This window comes from Cyrtonyx montezumae, unplaced genomic scaffold (genome assembly GCF_038088225.1).
Source record: "Cyrtonyx montezumae isolate F1298 unplaced genomic scaffold, pur_monq_1.0 scaffold_14, whole genome shotgun sequence".
Lineage (NCBI taxonomy): Eukaryota > Metazoa > Chordata > Aves > Galliformes > Odontophoridae > Cyrtonyx > Cyrtonyx montezumae.
In genome coordinates, this window is record NW_027071870.1 from 9,615,534 (window position 1) to 9,635,992 (window position 20,459).

Sequence of the window (20,459 nt, forward strand, 5' to 3'; positions counted from 1 at the left end):
ATTCAGAAAAAAAGATTCAGATCTGACCCACCAAAATAAGCAATTGAAAAGACAGAGATTACATCATAGATTACACTCATTAAAGTGATGACAATGGAGTGATTTGATTTCACTACCTGAGTACATTTGTGAAAACAGAAGCTATATGAGGCTTTTCAGTCTACCAAGCAACAGTATCATACATGTAATGGCATAAGATAAAGCTAGACAAACTTTAGTCTACACATAAGGTGCAAATGTTTTTATGGGGAAGGTATTTAAATACTGGAAAAAGTTTTGATGGCTCTACTAGATTTTCCATTGCTGGAATTTTTTAAGTAAAGAGTCAGTGTTTTTCTAAAAGATATACTCTATTCCAAACAGAAATAAATTGAAGCCATGTCTCTGGCTTGTATGAGCAAGGCTCGTCAGACCAGACCATTACAATGATCTCTTCTAGTATTATAATGTACAATGTAGTACCATAGTATATATCTATGATTATTCAGTATGAGAATAGTGTCCAGTTTACAGGACTATAATCTTATTTAGGCTTTTAAAATACTGGCACATTACTTTTCTCCCAACCCTGTAAGTTTCCCTGTACTGCAAAGCTTGCTGAATATCAACATTCAGGAGGATAGTAATTTAAATTTAGCTGTCTGAAAGCCAGCTGTTTAGTCTGAGCTACAGATCTAGATCCTTTCAATACTCAGTGGAGAAAACAAGAAACCTTCATGAGCCTATACTTTCCCGATATCTTGGACATCTATTTTCAGCTAGCATAAGTCTGCAGGTGCCCCGCTTTCCATTGGCTTGTGAGGGTGCCTTAGTTTAGATTGCTTTAAACTCTGTATCTAAAAATGGCCAAAGTTAGATGAAAGGAATCCAACATTAATACTCCAAAGTCTTTCAAAATCCCTGGATTCAAGTTAGTTAGATCCACTAATTCAAAACATCTGTCTTTGTTAGATCACGTTTAAAGTGTGCTTCAGTTACTGTTGGGCAGATAGTGTTTCATTACCAACATATCATAAATACATCTCATCTGTATTTTTCCAATATTGCACTGTTATTCAGAAGTCTGTCATTCCTACCTAATAAGGAACTGGACTGCATAGTCATTTATGTCCACATGTATGAACTTTGTGAGACATCCCCTTAAACACAGATACGAGGGACGCAATTGTGTAGATCTGAGCTTCGTACCTGCGCTTCTGTTATAGCTAAAGAACACCAGAAAGTATTGTTGGTAGAGACTGAGGTGCCTTATCTTTGCATAAATGTCTAAATTAGAAGAGAGATGAAAAACAGTAAAGGGTCTAGAGATGAAGATGCAAAAGGAGTGGCTGAAGTTCCTCTGTTTTCTCTGGTGACCAGTGAGAGAATCTGAGGGAATGGCATGGTGCAGCAACAGGAGTTAGAGGCTGGATGCCAAGAAAAGGTTCTTATCTTAAAAGAGCAAGCCTGTAAAAAACCTATACTGCTTAGCAGAGATCTTTTCTTGAACAAGTTTGGTTGCTCTGCAGTTTCAAGAGCACTCAACCACAGGTAAAAGTCTTTGTTCCTTTGCAACAGCTTCATGTTTCCATGAAGAATGCTGTGACTGCTAGAGACTTCTAGTTGTCTGTGATTATTACTATTTCTCTTCTCCAATTGTAAGGGAACACCAAGTGTGAAGCATGTTGCCTGGTACTCAAGTGCATCTTGCCTAAAAACTGCTAATCCACTTCCAGATTGCTCTTCTTTGTCTGTGGACAGCTATTTCCCATCTTGAATTCAGGGAGATGCCTGTTCCTCACTCTAATGTCTAAAAAGTTCCCATGTTCTAATGCCACATGTCATTACTTGCTCTACTGCTTTTCCAGTACAGCCATGAATTTTTACTTCAGAAGGAGAAAGTTTTTTCTGGTGTTTGATAGAAAGAAAGCATTGCTTCATGTGTAGAAAATAGTCAGAAGTTTGATGATTTGCAAAGGTCCCTGACCAACTGCTCAAGCATTCAGCAGATGTGTCACTCTTGCAGAGTAAATGTTTCCCTGAAACATCAGACTTTCTGTGCACTTGAACATAGCACATGAACAACTGCTAAGGAACATAACAGTATTCAGCATGTATTGTAATCCAGTCAGAACCACAGTAGCTGCTCCATTAATCCAACCAGTCATAATTACTAAAACACTAGATATCTGGCAAAAGGATGAAAATATATCAAAGGAATCCAGAAAAAAAAATCCAGAAGTAAAAATAGGATGGATCAAAGAAATTTCTGGACACAACAATCGCTACATAATCACAAAAGCATGCTCTCAGTCAGCTCTTCAATACAGAGGCTAAAAAAATGAAAACACCCAAACATTTTGTGATCACTGAGAAGCATAATGCAAAGATACCCAATAGCACAGACACAGACCCAGTAGTGCTGCAACAGTCTCACCTGTGCCTGGCAAACCAACTGAATAGATCAGACAAGATTTAGCACTGCACTGACCCTTGTATTACAGTTAATAAACCTTTTCCACTCGACTTCTTTCTTCCTGGGAATTCCTCTTCCGCATGATCTGAAACTCTACAAATTGTTTCCTGACAGTTATTCCAACAACGTCAACACAAAAGTTAAGTTCATAAACCTTGCTGGATTGGTCAGCTGTGCACTGAGCTACCAAGGTGTCCATGTGCTCCATGATACAGATGCTCATCTCTGGCAACACTGAACAAAGGCATTTTTGATAGGACTTGAGGACAGACTATTACAAGTCCAAAATAATATATGTTTTCCCAAACTGCACACAATATTGCACACCTATTATATGATCATCCACACTGGATAGGAGCCACTATGTGTCACTGGTCTGCTCTGCCCTTTGTATTTATATCCTACAAGAAAGCTTATTTATTTTTTTAATTTCCTTCACTCCTTTAATATTATAGGTATTTAACACAACACAAAACCCTTAGAAAGAAGCTGGAAACCTCACAGCACGATAACTGCTAATTAAAACAACCTTTATCTAGGAATAGAAACTCTAGATGACCACAGATACTGTCCTCTTGTGCTTTAGAAAACTCATTTCCTTTAAAAACTCTGTTAAAAACAAGCTGGGTGTTTTGTTTTATTTTTTTAAATACTGATATGCTCATACTGTCTCACAGTATTAGAGTAAGGTAAATTGAACCTAGAGCTCCATGCTACCAAAGCTAGACAAGTAGTAAGGTTCAAGATAGCTTGAGAGAAAGCTAACTCTGATAACCTGTTACTGCACTTCTGTCACTTTACGCTCTAGAGAGAACAGAACAGGGTCTAAACTTTTACATTATATTAATACGGATCTTTGAGCCATGTTAACTTCGATATACACACTAGTAGTGGATTCCCTATGGCTATAACTTAGTTGAAAGGCAAATTTATTTTGCAGTGTATCTTATAGTCCTAATTTCCAGTCATTCCTGCATACTGTGGTTTCAGTGCTGCTTCTTCACTTGTTCTTTTTTTTTTTTCTTTTCCTTTGGTCAGAAATCAGAACATTCTGACATGCATCCAGATTTATCCTTAATATGCAGTCAGTATGAGGCCTGGCTATACACCTGGACTTTAGAGCTGGAAATTGCTCCAGGGTCCCAACACTTAGGCCTATCCATTTTATCAATTTGTCTTATGTTAATGATTTCTTAAAAACTCAAATGAATAAAACTCTTACTAACAGCTTGATTTATATTATTATGTTAGAACAAAGTTTCCATAAAGTTTATTTGAAAATATCTGAATAATTAAAAGTACAGAAAGTAACAGTAAGTAGCACACTTGCTTTTATTAGAAGATTGACAGGGTTCCTCTATATGAATGAATTCATGACTAAAATGGGGGAGCCAGGAGTTAGACTCGATGACCCCTAGTCAAGCCATTCCAACTCAGGATATTCTATGATTTCTTACAATGAATCAATTATTTTAAATTATTTTAAATGTATCAAACTTGTTTTCAAGACTCAACAACAGCTGTAAAATCACATTGTTGTGGGTGACTCCAGGACTTCAGATTCTATGCTACACAGACTGACATCAGTAGAACACTGAACATAAGACATATGCCAAAAGATATATTTACTTGAATATGATCAAAGGGCTGGAGCACCCTTCCTGTGAAGAGGGGCTGAGGGAGCTGGGCTTGCTCAAACTGGAGAAGGCTGCAAGGAGACCTCATTGTGGCCCTTTCCAGTACTTAAAGGAAGCTTATAAACAGAAGGGAGACCAACTTTATACAGTCTGATTGCGAAATGGCAGGGAGGCACAGTTGTAAACTAGAAGAGTACAGATTAAGGTTAGATATTAGGAGGGAATTATTTACTCAGAAGGTGGTGAGACACTGGCACAGGCTGCTCAGACAAGCTGTGGATCCCCCAGCCCAGAGGTACTCAAGGCTAGGTTGGATGGAGCTCTGGGCAGCCTGAGCTGCTGGGTGGGAACCCTGCCCATAGCACTAGATGGAACTAGATGATCTTCAAGGCCTTTTCCAACCTGAGCCATTCTATGGCTCTATGAACTCTTCTTAAAAGTTTGTAATTACCATTTGATTGCCTGCTGGCTGACGGCATCAACCTTCCAAATAGATTGATTGAAAAAACACTGCCAAACTTCCATTATTTTTGCTTCTGGGGTGGGATGGAGGGTGAGAAGGGGGCTAGCAGTAGCTAATCCACCAGGTATATTAGTGCCTTCAAAAGTTATTTTATTTTTACTGCCAAGGCAAACAGGCACTAAAGAAGCACAGTGCTTCTTTTCCCACCTAAGTGTTCAGTTCATAGTCACCTCCTAGCCATAATATGATTCCAGTCTACCAAATGGAAATGCTTATGGCATCAAAAATACACTACCAGCTGAGGTCAAAGGCAAGTGAAGCACTCTAGAAGTGAATGCCGATGTTGTAACATCACCAAGCTGTGATAATTTTAGCACTGAAACACTCTTTACTATTTCACTGCCATCAAGATTTCCTGGGACAAAGCTCAGAATATTTGAGGCATTCTGCATTATTTAAAAGCTATTTCAAGTGCAAAGTCTCTTTTACCAAGTCAGGTAAGAAAATTTCTACCTCACCTTTACCACTCCATTTTCATGCATGGTGATACAGTTGCTGGGATCCTCTGAAAGCTGATATAAAGCCTGAGCTGTTGCTCTATGGACCAATGGATTATTTGACTTCAAGTAACTTACTAAAGGAGCTACTGCCTTGTTCTCTCCAAAGGTAACTCTGTTGTTTCCCCACACACAACAGTGAGAAATGGCCGCTGCTAAGTGATGTCTTAATTTGTCATTGTTCTGAAGAAGGCAAAAAACATAATAAATTAAAAACAATATAATACTATAAAAATTTCATAGAAAGCAGAACTGCATTCTCTAACATCTCCAAGTCATCTCAATTTAATTGTACCACAATTAAGAATTGGAAAGAACTGTAAGGCTAGTAGCACTTTGTAAGAAATGCTGCTAATTTTTATATTGTTTTAAACATAATTTTAGACTGGCTGGAAATTTTATAAGATTAGCATTAAAATTTAACACATAGCCCTATCATTGCAGTTCTCTCTATATTTCAGATTTATTGCTCTCTTGATTCTTTATGCTTTTTCCATACAGCAGATGTGTTTCTGAAAAGCAATATTTGGCAACAGTGATTATTAAAATGAAGCTTATCTTCCAAAGCAATTTTAGCACCAGCCACAGAATGCTTTCATATCTAAAATACATCTCATAGAGGAGGAATTCTATAGCTCTTCCTCTTAGCCGCTGAAAAATCTATCACTCATATCACAATATTTTATTTAAGTATAATGCAAATTAACAGAAGACATTTGGATACTTAATATAATATGTTTAGCTGTTACTTACTGTGTTTACTAGTTTAGACAACAGAGGGATGACTCCATGATCTGTTATAACAGCTAAATTTTCTTCATCTTTGGCTACATTTGTAATGGCTGCACATACACTTGCTAGAACTTCTTTATTCTTTGATTTTAGCAAATTGACTATCAGTTCCAAGCCACCAACGAAGGACCGAACCATTTCCCCTGCATCCTAAATAAGAATTAAAGGAAACATTATTTCAGAATACTCAGTCTATATTATATTAAGATGTTCAGAATACTCAGTCTATATTATATTAAGATGTTAAACACAAAAAAGAGATTGACTGCTGTTTTGAAAAACTGAGAAGCTGAAAACTGAAAGCTGTTTTGAAAAGAGATCAACAGCAGTTTTGAAAAACTGTTCTAATTTCTTCACCAAATAGGACTAAATCAGAGCTTCAAACTCTCTTGACCTACAGATGAGAGTTGGACTGTTTACATATTACCAGGTAGGCAAAAATTCAATGCCTAAGATATCTAATGTCATTTTAGATACCTTGAGGTGCTCTTTATGACCTCAACTTATCATTCCAAAAGATGTGCATGTTTCCTTTACCCGCTGTACTGTATTTGTCAGGATGTGCCTCATATACTCTACAGCATCTAAAACAACAGTAGACATCCTTGTTTAGAATCATAGAATCCTTAGAGCTGGAATGAGCCCTTAAAAGTATTCTAGTCCAACTCCCCTGCAATGAACAGGGACACCACAGGTAGATCAGGTTGATCAGAGCCTGGTGCAACCTGACCTTGAAAGTCTCCTCCAAGGATGGAACATCCACCACATCACTAGGCAACATGTTGCTGTATCTCTCACCACCCTCACTGTAAGACTTTTTCCTTACACCCAACCTAAATTTACACTCTTAGTTTAGGCTCTCCTAAGTGTCTTCTGTCTCTCACATTATCTGACAACTAAGACATAGGAGTAGCAATATTCTTTTCTTCAAGGCAAATCACTATTCATCAGGAACACTTTCAAACTTTAGAAAAGGTTTAGAAAAAGACAACAAGAATAATCAAAGAAAGGGAACTGCTCTCTGGAAGGGATGATTAACCAACTGGAACACTCAAGGCTGTAAAAAGTAAAAAATGAGAAAGAATATGATAGAAGTGTATAGAATCTAGAGATGACTAGAAAGATCATGCAGGAATTCTCTTTTCTAAGAGAAAAGTGGAAGCGTCAGATGAAATTAGCAGGTGGCATGTTAGCATAGTTAAGATGTTGAAGTCCTTGGAGTAGGATTATAGTAGCTGTTAAAAGTTTCTAAGTTTGAAATTCACTGGACCAATTCACAGAAACAAAAATCATTAAGGTTTAATTAATAGAAAAGCATTTGCTCTGATTTTCAAAGTTCAAGGTCCACAGATTTCTCAAAGGTGGGAGGGAATCCTGGAGAGGGAAGTCACTGCTACAAGTTTTCCACATTCTTCTAGCTTTCTTTAGGCATCCCCAGTAGGCAAGGTTGAGAAACGGAATACTGGAGAAGTGAACCTTTGGCCTAACACAGAATTGTCTGTACTTACAGTCTTGTGTTTATTGGTTAATTCGAATTAGCAAGTACACATTTACATGCTAATGTGTAAAACAGAAAACCAGCAGTTTTGGCACTGTGAGACTGAGCTAACAGGTATGGAATTCACTTGGTTGCCTCAGGAAAAGAGGAACTGGCAGTTATCTCATAAAGTGGCATGCAGCATGCAGTACTTCATGTGTCCTTAAAGGCAAACAGGATATGAACCTAAGTTTTGTTTAAGCACAAGTTCTTAACTGATTAAATTACATAGTCACTGACTAATGCTGTACAACAAGATTCATTACAGCCCATTAAACTGTCAGAAAGGAAATGTCGCTCTGTTTCTTTGGCAAGATGTTCCACCATGCATTACTTTAGTCAGTCACTTTTCACCTTCCTCATGGACAGAAAAAAATGCCAGAGTAGAAAAACATGAACTTCTTTAAATGTTTTCTAAATATATTTTTTCAATATGCAGTTAATTTCAAGAAGCATTATGTCATCAACCTTCAAGAGATTCTCAGGATGCCTACTTACAAAAAGCCTGAGACACAACACTGCGAAGTGCAGTATCATTTTCAGAAACTTAATTGAAAGCGTTAAAATTAGCAAAGACAAGTGCCTAGCCAGAGGATATCAAGCATTGCAATAAAATTTAGAGAAATCACTACTGTTATCCAAACAGGCCTTTCAGTTACTTACATAAGTGGACCTGATACTAAGCACAGATACCTGTTATTATCACTTAATATAATCTGCAATCCAGCACAACACTGTTTTGGAATATTTTCAAGCTGTCAAGTATGGATATGGAAAAGATGGGTGGTTCTCTTCAAGCTCTCTGGTCAGTGATCATGCAAACTAGCAAATGACTAAATTTTGGTTAACAAGGATTTCAGTAGAAGAGTAAAACCTAACCTAACCTGTTGATCCTGAAAAAGATACGAATCAGAAACACTGTGGGAAAAACCTTCAGGTGTTACTTTTGTTTTGTTTGTTTTTTACAGTCATCTTATTTTTATGGAAAACTAATTACCAAAAGTATGCCATTAGTGCGCAAATCTTACCCTTCATAAAAGGATTGGTAACAAGGACATTGTTTTTACGAACAAGTAGAAAGGGTAATATGGTAAACGAGATCAAAGAGTTTTTGCATCAAAAAGATAGGATTAGATTAATATGATCCCATGAAAGTTCTTAAAAGGAAGCACTATTGGATTAACAATTTTAGAAACCTGCTAGAAGTAGGGTAAGAGAAAACAAGGAAAGGAAAAGCAAGAATTCTTTAACCATGGATCTAGTTGCAGACAATAGAGATATTAGTGGTAGAGAAGGCTATTAAAGCCTCAGTGGACATCCAATGAGAACATATGGAGGTAGAGGATGTTATAATATAGGTGATGCAAGTGAAATGTATTAAACAAAAATCTGGTAATAAAGAAAGTGTTATGTTAGCCTGGATAGAGACACCTGAAATATTGTGACATCAAAATTGCAAGGGCTCATTTCCAGGCAGGAGCCTTTCCAGTTACTTGGACAAAAATACACCCGATGCTGACTTAAGCATTAATCTGGGGCTCTGAGGTAAAACACTATCTTGTTGTAACAGTATCTGAGAAGTCCCAGTCCTGAAATATGTAAATTATATATACTCGAATATCCAATTTACGTTCCAGGAATCTGAAGTGCTTTGTACTGCAGGGCAGTAATGGCCAGCACTGTATTCCCGAAGAAACCTGGAGTCCAGTTTGAGAGGGCTGGAAGGCAACAAACAATACGAACCATAAGAAGCTAAGTTAAGTAATGCTGGAACACTCTGATGGATCTCAATTGAGCTGTTCAACTGAGTAGAAAACTTTGCCTACAACAGAGCTGGAGAGTCCCTTGCTCCCAAGGGGACCTTCAAAAGCATTCTTCTATACAGCTCTGGACTTCTTAGCATAAGCTAGAACTTTGAAAACTTTTAAATAACCATACTACTTGCAATCATCAGATGAAAGACAATGATACATTTGCAGTATAAGACAAGAATAAGGAAGTAAAGGCACACATATCCAAAGACAAGTGCAAATGAATACTCTTTAAGAATGCTAACATTATTTCTAAGAAAGATCTGTAACTATTTGACTGTGCTAGGGAAAGGCAGAATCCAGGAGCACCAAGGACGTATTCTGAAAAATTCTTTGTGACATCTTACTATACAACGGGGGCATCTGATAGTCTGGTCTCAAACTCTTATTACTCTCAAAGGGGAGTAAAAGTGTCCAGTTAAATGAGTAGAAGTAAATTTGTAGAAGAAATTTTAATCTGTGTACAGATGTGATGGAAAAAGTGGAAAGAAAGCTCTGCAAGTGTAATTTAATTCACACACTTTCCTCTGAAGGTCAATAGGAGAATTTTGAATTCTAGTTTAGACAGTCAGAATTGCTCCTGAAACCCCTCTGGAATGAAAGGTCTTAGGATTTCACGAAAACACAAATATGGACAGTATAAATTTTCCTAGGGCTAGGGAGTGACCATGAAACCAAGAATGGTTTAGATTATATTTACTTATTTTTCTGAGAAGATTTATGACCAGAGAAGGGCTCCAATTGTACTGTGCTAGCTTTGCTGAGCAAATCAATCAAATTGCTCATGGACTTGGTAAATAAAAATTCCTACTTTTCTAGTTCTGGTTTTATATGACAAATAGAACTCTTAGCTGTAATGTTTCCTTTGAACAAAAAGCAAAAGCAGTGGGTAGGCCCATTGGGAATGTAACATTTTCCACCACAGACAAGGCAGTTCCTGAGCCTGGAAGGGAAAGGTTAAATCCATACAGTTTGAGGATCAAAAACAGGAGCCACAAAATGTGGAGAAAGGGTAATAAACCTAAAGATTACTTTTGATTAAGTCCCAAAAATCAATGGAATGAATAAGTAACAGAGGTTCTAACAGAAATTAAAAGAAGACTTAGATGTTTAGGCAAAATAAGGACAAGATATATTTGTGACTCACAGAAGCAGCAATAGCACTCTGCCAATCCTATTGCCATGTGAGTTGCATGTAAAGGGAGGTGGACTTACAGCATGTTTCCCATGGATATATAGGATAGAACTATCATTGCTGGTTTATACCACGTATATATGTTCTGTGTATATAGCACAAACAATACTTCCTGATAAGAATTTTTATATCTTACTTGATATTTTAAAGCTTGACCAAAAAGTGGAAAAGATGTGAAAAAAAACATCTTCAAAACAATTTCTTACTGTATGTATTAGAGATCTGGACAGCTAAATGATAAGATAAAGGAAAATAAAAGTAAAATATTTTATTTTTTACTTAAATTCTTTGAACCTTACTACATAAACGTGTATGACCTTGTGTTGGCTCAACAAGTGAGAAAGTGCTCTTTTCAACAAGTAAATCCTACAGTGAGTATCTAAGATATGTATGGGGCCCAGCTACAAATGTGGATGACACAGCTTTTCTGCATGGTTCTGATATCCCTGTATTATTTATGGTCTTATAAAAAGTTTCATTAAGACAGAAGAACTACCTCCTATTATCATCAACTAATACATAAATATTGTATGTTCCTACCTGTACATATTTTGCTTTCCAGGTGATTAGAAACCTCCTTGTTTAACTTCTCCTCTGACATGACTGTATTTTCCACATTTTGTAAAAGAGTATAGTCACACTGAATGAATGGAATTATATATAAACAATCCAGCAGTAAGTAAAGAAGGGAGTTTCAATAATTGTCTGTGAAACCAGCTAAACGCAAGGACAGAACTTTCTACCAGTGATGAAAAGCAGAGGGAAACTGCAGAAACCACATGTCAGGAAAGTTTCCCAAATATGATTGTGGGTGTAGTCTGGTGGTCTGTGCAAGACAAAGAGAAAAGCAAGAAAGCAAGAAATTTGAAGAACAGGGAGCAGAAAGAAGGAATGAAATGAAAGCTTTAAAATCCATTATGTTATTTAATAAAATCTTTTTCTTTCAAAGAAGTTTAAACAGTAAATGCAACCCTTTTGATATAATTTAACAGAACCGTATATTTGCTTTGTAGAGTAAATTTCCTCTTTCTTTTCTTCTAATGCAAGGTCTATGCATTATATACAGCTGCCATAATTTAAAGATATTTTCATGTGAAGAAATTATAGAAAGTTGTGCTTGTGATTGAAGGGGTCTGGATTCGATTCTTTTGAGTCCATGTCTGAGTATAATTTTATTAATGATCAGATAACTATTCTTACTATAAAGTACAATGAAATTCCATGACTTAGGTTTTCCAAATCAAAGAGTTACCTCAGGAATTTTCATCTGTATTTCTTTTTGTAACATAAAAGAAGAAAAATAAGATATAAAATGCTTTTGGAAATGTTTTTGGACTTGCAGGTTCAGGTTTAAAAAAAAAAAGCAACCTTCAATGTCCATATATAAAAATAATCAAAGGACAACTTCACTGTGAGCTTTAACTCAAGAGTTTGTCATTTCCAGATATTTTTGTGTATTAAGCTTTCATATTTACTTGTAGTCTTTAAAACTCACTGCAAAAACGTAAATGGCATTGTTTTGAAGTATGGGCTGTACAACTAGCTTACTATTTAGTAATGACATTAAAAGAAGGACATTTAAAGGAGCAATAAAAATATAAAAAGCATGGGGCAAGAGCATTTTACTGTACTAACAGGAAATAGCCTCATTTTAGGTCATCAGTATTTTAAGTTTTAATGTAAAATTTCACCTAATGTGACAGACACACACACACAAAAAAAAACAAACATGGTTTGTTAAACTACTTCTTAAATGATTGGAAAGGGTATGAGAAAACAGGATTTTTCATTACTTCACATGAACGCATCTTTCTTAAAACTTTGCTGCCCCAGCAGTTAATGATCTCACAAAGTATGATAAACATTATTTCAAAGGTGGATTCAAAGAGCGCATTTTGCAATTTCAAGAAGTTTAAATAAATAAATAAATAAATAAATAAATAAATAAATAAATAAATAAATGAAATAGCTGGCATAGATGCTGAAGACAACAGGTTACCTGCCATGCTGGTAAAAGGTTCATATTAACACTCCCTATACTCTTTAATCACATACTTTCATCTTGGACAGCATGCTTATTAACAAAATTCCCTATTGAGAACTGAGATATTCCTATGCTGGCTTCTGCTGAGAGCAGAAATACTGTGAGATAGACAAGCGTGTTTGGTTTTTTGTTCTGTTTCTTTTTGTTTTTTTAATTAGGAGCAGAAAGCATTACAATATTTGCAGAAATGACAGATTTGGAAAAATCATTTGGTCTTTGCAATACTTATAGAAAAAGAACCCTTGGGATTTAAAATGTTTCTTGTCATCATATGCGTGGTTTTTTTGTGGTTATTTTCATTAAATAAATGAAGTTCATCAGCCTTTAAACTGAGACAGACAGTACTTGAACAGGCACTACTGAATAATTTTGTAACCAGATTCCATTCCTATTTCTTCCAAAATGAATGCTGCTTTCTCTATTTGGAAGATTTAAAACTAAGCACTGTATTAAAAAACTCATTGTGTTTATCTTTAAAAATACTCCACTTGAGAGATAAATGTTTCTCTACTAAAAACAAGTAGTATTTCACTTTTATAGCATCATAAAAAGCTTAAGGTGTCACACCTGATTTGTCAAAATTGAAATGCTTTTGCCCAAAAAAGTGACGGTATGGCTGGGTAAATAAACTGTAATTATCTTGAGTCATCTTTGGTCTACCTTTGCTTTAATGAAGGAAGCAGCCCATTTCCATCCCCTATTGCCAACTGAGTGACTTATCATAATTCAAAATCAACTTAAAAATCAAAATAAAGAAATGCAACAGATAAATTCCTATGTCACAGCTACTCAGTATAAAAAAGAAATACAACTTATGTATGGATATCTCTATTCATTTTTCAAATTAAACACAACAGTAATATTAATTCAAATGATTTTATATTTAAAGATTAATTTTATTTCTGTCTCTGTAGCATAACTAAATGAAGAAACTCTTCATTTATCTAAGAGACTATCTTACTTCATCTCACAACTCTTCATCTCTAGGCTGCAATCTTCTGAGAAAGTAACACTAGACTATCAACATGTGTTTTCCTGTCCTCTGTCCACTGATTCAGCTAAGGTCATCCAAGGCTTATTGTTATATCAGTAGTTTTAATATGGCTCCAGAATAGGATTAGAAGTAGCTTGAAAGAACAGGATCCCCTGTTTCTGGTTCTTCAGGGATAGGATCATTGCAGAGCTAAATACATGGTGAATATATTGCTATTGTTTGTTAGTTTCAAGGATACAAAGGTGAAGTCCATCAGCCAAGCATACTGGCCAAGAAAGCATACAACGCGAGTTCTCTGAAAGTTAGTGGGGAAAAAGGATTTTCATACTCTCATGGAACTTATAGAAGTCCTTTTGTCTACTCCTTACTTTATTCTTTTTCCTTACTTTTCAGTCTGGCAGACTACCTCTACTCCTCCTCCTTTCCTCCCCCCTTCACTCCTCACAACTCTCAGCCTTGTGTAAATGCCAAATCCTTTTTTTTTTAATTAATTTATTTTTTTAACAGAAGCTTTTCTTTGCAGAAGTTGAACTACTAATATCAGAGTCCTTTGAGGCCACAGTGGCAAAAACGTCATGATTTGCTTCAGATTATTTTGAAAAGCATTATAATAATGGAAGTATGAGAAACTGATGACACTGAATAATTGGAAAAACTGAACATTGTTTCCATTGCATTTGGGTTGAACTTAATCCAAGTAAGTGCTCAAAACATTGACTCTGAATAAGTGTCTAAGTAAACTTCTTCACATAATTACTAACATGAGATACTGGCAGTAATGTAGGTTAATATTGTAGCATTGCAAGGCAGTAATATTAAAATGTTCCAAGGACAGTCTAGCAAAACAATCAATGCATTGACAACACAAACAAGTAAATTGTTATAACAATTATTGTTTGTGTCATTGCAACTCATGGCACAGTTCCATAAATTAGAGTGGTATTTGAGAAGGCAATCATATCATATTTTACCAATTACAATTACAGGCCACTGAGAATCTGAACAAGCAACATGGGTTATAATATATGTTATAATTCATTCAAAAGCTTCTGGGCTAGATAAAATGATTGCTTGAAATGTTCTGGTTTGTATTATACAGCAAATGAGACACAATGATCTCCATATTCTTTGCTTGCCTTAAAACCTATGGCAGTCCCATGTGGTAACCCAGGGGGTAAAGCAGAAAAAAAAATGTTATGGACAGGAATAAACAGAGAAGAGATAAGAAAGAAAAGGGGAGAAATATGAGCTTTAAGCTTTTTATAGGTTTTTAGACCTAATTAGCAAGTCTAATTTATAAGTACAGAAGCTACATGACGAGCTGTTGACTAGTATATGCAGCTATTATAAACTAAGCTACAAAGAAAGCTGGTCAAATATTTTCCAGTGGAATAGTATTCCATCAGAAAATGCTAGTGGAATGGAACCAAAACCTACCATAAGAACATGACTTCTTGAAAAACTTTGACAGAAACCAGGCATAAAGGCAGGCTAAATTACCAACGTGCCTCTTCATCTTTCTCTTGTCAGCCAGATGGCTGGTAAGTTGCCTGCCAGGCAGCTTGGCTTCTGGTTTTCACAGAGCCCCTGACTTCTTGCCCAATGAGCTGCCAAACAGCTGGAAAGCCAGGCCTCCAGGAGCTCCTATGCTTTTTGGCTTCTTAAGTTCTACAAGCTCTCAGTCAGCTGCTTTGCATGGAACTTAGCATCTAAGACTCCCCAGTGAAGGAGACATGGGTTGTGCTCTCAGTTTCCTGTTGCTTCCCAGCCTTCAGGTTGTGTTTTACACGAATTGGGCTCCTAAGGACCTCAGGGAAATTTAAGGGAGTCCCTTCAAGATCTCAAAAGATACTACGTCTACTGGAGCCCAAATTCTCCATGATAGCTGGCTCATTAAACTTCTAGTCAGCCTGTAGCAAAGGGCTGCTTCTTCATGCCCCCAGCAAGCATGGCAGCCAACTGTGAGCTCACCAAGTTTGACTTCATAGGCTTCCTAAATCTCCAAGGACCTTGTTCTGGAAGGCCTGAATGAAAAGCTAAAAATTCCTTTTTGTCTCTCTTACAGTAACTCTTTTGAAGTTCAGTTCATAAAAATAGCTTAAAAATTTGGAAAGTCTACATTCAGATAACAGAGATTAAAAAACGCATTAAAATAAGATCAAATATAGAGAAGTAGGTATGAATGATGTTAAAATATGCTAATGGCTGGAGAAAAAAATTGGAAAATGGAGAGAAAAGAGTGAAAATCATTACGATGAACTGCCAAGGTTTCTGTATATGAATGTAAGAGGCATAGCAAGGAAAACAAAGAAACTGGAAAATGTAGTGCATACCCAAGTTCTGACAATATCGGTTTAATGAAAGAATAGTATGTTAACAACAATATATAGGTACTCTTTATGTACAATTTTTAAATATAAGCAAATAAACAGCAGTTTGCATTATGGGGAACTATTAACCTTCATACACAAGTTACTGATCCATAAAATGCATGAAAAAAGTAAACTTGATTTATAGAAAACAGCAAATAATTTTAGCATTTGTTAAATATCAGAAGAATTTACAAGTTCAACTACCTTTCTTTGTTACTTTAATATACAGAAATATCCACACTGTTTTTATACATGTGGTTACATTAAAATTTCTGTAACAAGAAAATTTTATATAAGAATCTTAAATAGCGTGGGTCATCGGTAACACATTTTCCACCTCCAGGTTAACTGCAGATTGCTGGCTCCAGTAAAACTCAGTTCCTCAGTGTATAATACATCTGCAAAGCTGAGGGCTACTTAACTGTCAACATACCCATCTCTAAAATGTCTAAAACTGGTTTAGTTTTGCTTTTGTATTCTGTGGTGTCAATGCGGACGTTCTCTTTCCCTGTATTTAGGAAATACACAGTAGTCTTTAGATATCCAATCATCCTCCATCACACCCATGACATTCCACTGCTGGATTGAGAAGGAGGCAATAGCTTATGGGGAGGGGAGAAAAATGCAATTTTCTAGAAAAGGGAGATAGCATTTTACAAGTACATTTTAAGAAAATAAGAAAGATTCTTTCTCTCTTCCATCAAATCAACATTCTCAGACTGTTTACCTAAGTAGTTTTGACAGACTTTACACATAGCTTATTTCCTGAAGTACCTTAATAAAACCTTCATAGTTGTAGTTGCAACAGAAGTTAGAATTTAAACTTTGAAAGCTAATAAGCAAACAAAGACAAAGACAGAGGAAAGGATGAGCCTGACATTAACTGTTTGCACCCAAAACACTATTAAATACAAGGAATGAAAATAGCCTTTTTACTTCAAAACACGCTATTTTAAGGTTAATCTGTGAGGAAATAGGTATTTCTATACAAACGCAAGTTGGCAGCGCTCCACTTTCTGGCAAAATGCCTTTGAATTCTATAATAGCCTAAATAACATCTTTGTAGAGTTTCTCTCTGTTTTTCTGTCTGGGCTGATGTACATAGGGATAACACTATGAATACTGTTTTTCAAAGTAGCATCATAACCAAGTATTGCTGTTCCAATATCAACAGAGTTGAGTAGATTTTTCTTAGCTATTTTTCATAATCATTTGTGTTTCTTGGACGGTGCACTTACACTTTACCAATGTGCCTGCAGTAGTAACCTTTCCTTTTGGAAGTAACTAATTAATAAGAACCTGCTTCTATTACAGTAATTCACTTGAAAAAATGACAAAACTATTAGAATTTTTTAAAGAAAAGTGTACACTAATTTATCCAAAATTATGTCATTTTTTCTAAGACAGAAGTAGCACTGACAGGTACAATGCAGATTTCCTCACTGACAGGTACAATGCAGATTTCCTCAGGAGAGTTCTACCACCTAAACTATGTTGCTGGCAATATACCTTATATCTTCATGTTACAAACAATTCTCAAGACTAGAAGTTTTTAAAACTAGTGCTGGCTATGAGAAGTGAGGACAGGAATCAAAACAATATTATGACTGTCAGAGTCGTAACAATTTATGTATTCTAATTTAAAATAGAAAATTAAATTATACAAGACTTCAATATGTAACAGAACAAATATATTTACAACAAATATTATTGCCCTACATCCTATTGTTATAATAAACACTATCACTTAGCTGTAACATATGGATGTTTTCAACAATATTGTCAATCAAATTCTATGATGCTATTCCATAGGAAGTACTCTGAGCCAGTTACCATGAAGTAACTGTTAGTTCATATAATCTAGACACACAGGCACTTTGATTCTCCTCCCTTGTTTTCTATTAAATTCCTGTCTAGCAACAGGCAAATTATTTAGAATCAAATGCACAAAACTGTCTTTGAGATTTCAGGATTGGGCTTTTTATTATTATTATTTTATTTATTTATTTATTTATTTTACTTTGTACCTTCTAATTGTAAAACAGAAATGGTGGATTTTTGTAATCTTAGACTGTGGCAAGATTAACTGTGTGAAATACCTGTGTACTCATTTATTACAACAATAAAAGGCATGTGGTTCTATGATATATAAATATCATAGCAAATAAACTCTATGTTGTATATACAAAAAATGGCTGTTCAGGAAAGTGGATGCTTTACTGCATCGCTTGTTATAAAATTTGTTTCTGATACTGTTAACAAGTTCCGTTTTACCTTTGAATCAAGCACTGCATAAAACAAACAAGTTTTAGGAAGATCATGTATATTGTTAAGTATTAGCTGTGGATATTTATTTTTTTAATAGAATCAGTCACTGTATCCCCACAATTTAGCTATAATTGTCATTTTATACATATTTCTTTCCATTTAGAGTCAAAGGAAAGGGTATTATTGGAAGGTTTGTTTCAGTGTTCCACTGTGCCTCAGTCTCACACAGAGAACTCTTTGTGAGGTCACAGATTAGCATTAGGGCAGGCAGCCAAAAGAGATGAAAGGAGAGTGGATACACTAAAGATGCACATAGCTTACACTCATCAAATACCAAGAGAAAAAAAGTAGAAAAACAGTCCATGTTGTCTATAATTTCAGTTGCTATACCCTTATCTCTCTAGTTTCTGAAAAAGCATTTTTAGTGGAAGCTCTAGGGATGCACAGTTTCACTCTGACACTCAAGGTCATGAAGTTTTAATGAGTATTACCTCTGTAATGAGATAAAGCAGTACCTTAACATTTAGTTAGAGATGTTGTTCAAGAAAGAGGCAGGTATAGCCATACCTTGACAGAAGAGACATGCATACACCCCACCATTAAGTAATATAAAACCCTTATACTAGAACATATGTTATAAAAACAAAACAAACAAAAAAAGATAATTCAGAATAACAAGGATGTTTGAGAAATGGCAGTTAAGATATCATTGCAGAAATCAAAGAAATAGAAACTGCTTAGGTTATAAAAATCACAAGCAAATGTTCTAGAAATGCCTTCACCTATATAGGTAGACAGAGGAAGGTATAGCTAAGTAAATAGCAACCACACAGGCTCAATTCCAAACAGGAAACACTGCCTGCAGAGGATGCTAAAGATATCTACTGCTTGGAGTGAACTTTCATTCTTAACAGTCACATTGCAAATTATATATGTAAGCATATGTACGTGTGGTATAGTAGAGAGAAAATGAAAAAAAATGTTATATTGAATATATAACTAAATTAGAAATCGAAGATATTGCTGTATAAAAGTTAAGGTTAGTATTCCATAAAACACTAATGAGAAACAAAATCTTCTGCATTTATTTTACCAATTCATCAAAAATGAGTTACAGATTACACACACCATTTTATCTCTGTGTGGGAACCAACACCAAATAAATGAATAGCTCAGTCTTCTGCACACAACTGACCTGCACAACAACCGCTATTCACAACTGGCACTTTTTGTTGGCAGCCCAAACAGAAAATCTAAGGATTACATTGGCAGCGAGTCTGAAATATGCTCTGAAACCAAAAGGCAGTCTCTTGAGAACACAGCTGAAGTACCTCATAGTGGTGAACAGCTACAACTACCTGCACTATTTACAGATCATGAGCAAAAGTTTTCTGTTTCCAGCATTATCAGATTTGACTTTTTAGCATACTTTATTTGCGGAAAATAAGTTTGGAATCTGATAAGTTACTAAAATACATTTTCCAAATACAGTAAGTGCTCTTAATGCAAAACCAACTGCATCAATCTAGTGCAAAGTAAGTGCTAGATAGATGACTTTTGCTGTATTTTTAAATAATTATTTAATCAATTATTTCATTATTTTCACTGCATTAAATGGAGTGTAAGTTGCAAGCAGCAAAGTATTGCTAGAAGCCATCTATCCAAATATAACAATTATATGTGAGTACATATGTAACAAGACAATTACTTTCTCACCTTGGTATTTTCAATGCAAGGACAAATAGCCCAAGCTGCATTTGCTTGAACGTCTGGATTAGGATTTTTCAGCAATGACCATAACAAACGAACTCCATCTAAGCGGTCAATTATCCTATTGCAGAAACAGAACAGAAAAAAAGAGGTATTTAATTATGAAGTACACAATGTTCAATCTTAAATTATGTTGGTTTGTTTGGAAAATTGCTTTGAAAAGTATTGGTATGGTTTTCCTTAGCATAGTATTTTGCTTTACATCAGTGCTTGTGTTTTATTGTCAGTTGATTGCCATTAACCTATACAGTAGGCATTTCTTGCTACTGCAGATGTGTGAATAAACTATGTAAAGATAGAAGATATTTTCTAAATCCCATGCATCTTGTTTACCTTTTTCTCAGTACTGTGATGTAAAATGCTTACAGAAGATAAGGGAACTGCATTATTATCAGAACTCACATAAAACTAAAAACAAGCATGTGACTTCTTAATGATCTGCATGCAAAGTAAAATCTGAATTCAAGCATACTGGCTTCTTTCACATGGTAACAAACACTTTCCCAAACCAATATCTATGCCCCAAACTATGTACTTAACTTTTTATTCAGCCTATGCTTAGTG

General features: G+C 35.5%; 1 protein-coding gene across 1 annotated transcript in view; it reads right to left on the minus strand.

Moving 5' to 3' along the window:
* The window catches only part of ODAD2 (outer dynein arm docking complex subunit 2), a 70,045-nt gene that overhangs the window by 15,693 nt on the left and 33,893 nt on the right, over window positions 1–20,459 (minus strand). Inside the window, 3 exon segments of the mRNA XM_065731431.1 lie at window positions 5,074–5,295; window positions 5,866–6,054; window positions 19,842–19,956. Coding sequence (XP_065587503.1) covers window positions 5,074–5,295; window positions 5,866–6,054; window positions 19,842–19,956 — 526 coding nt within the window.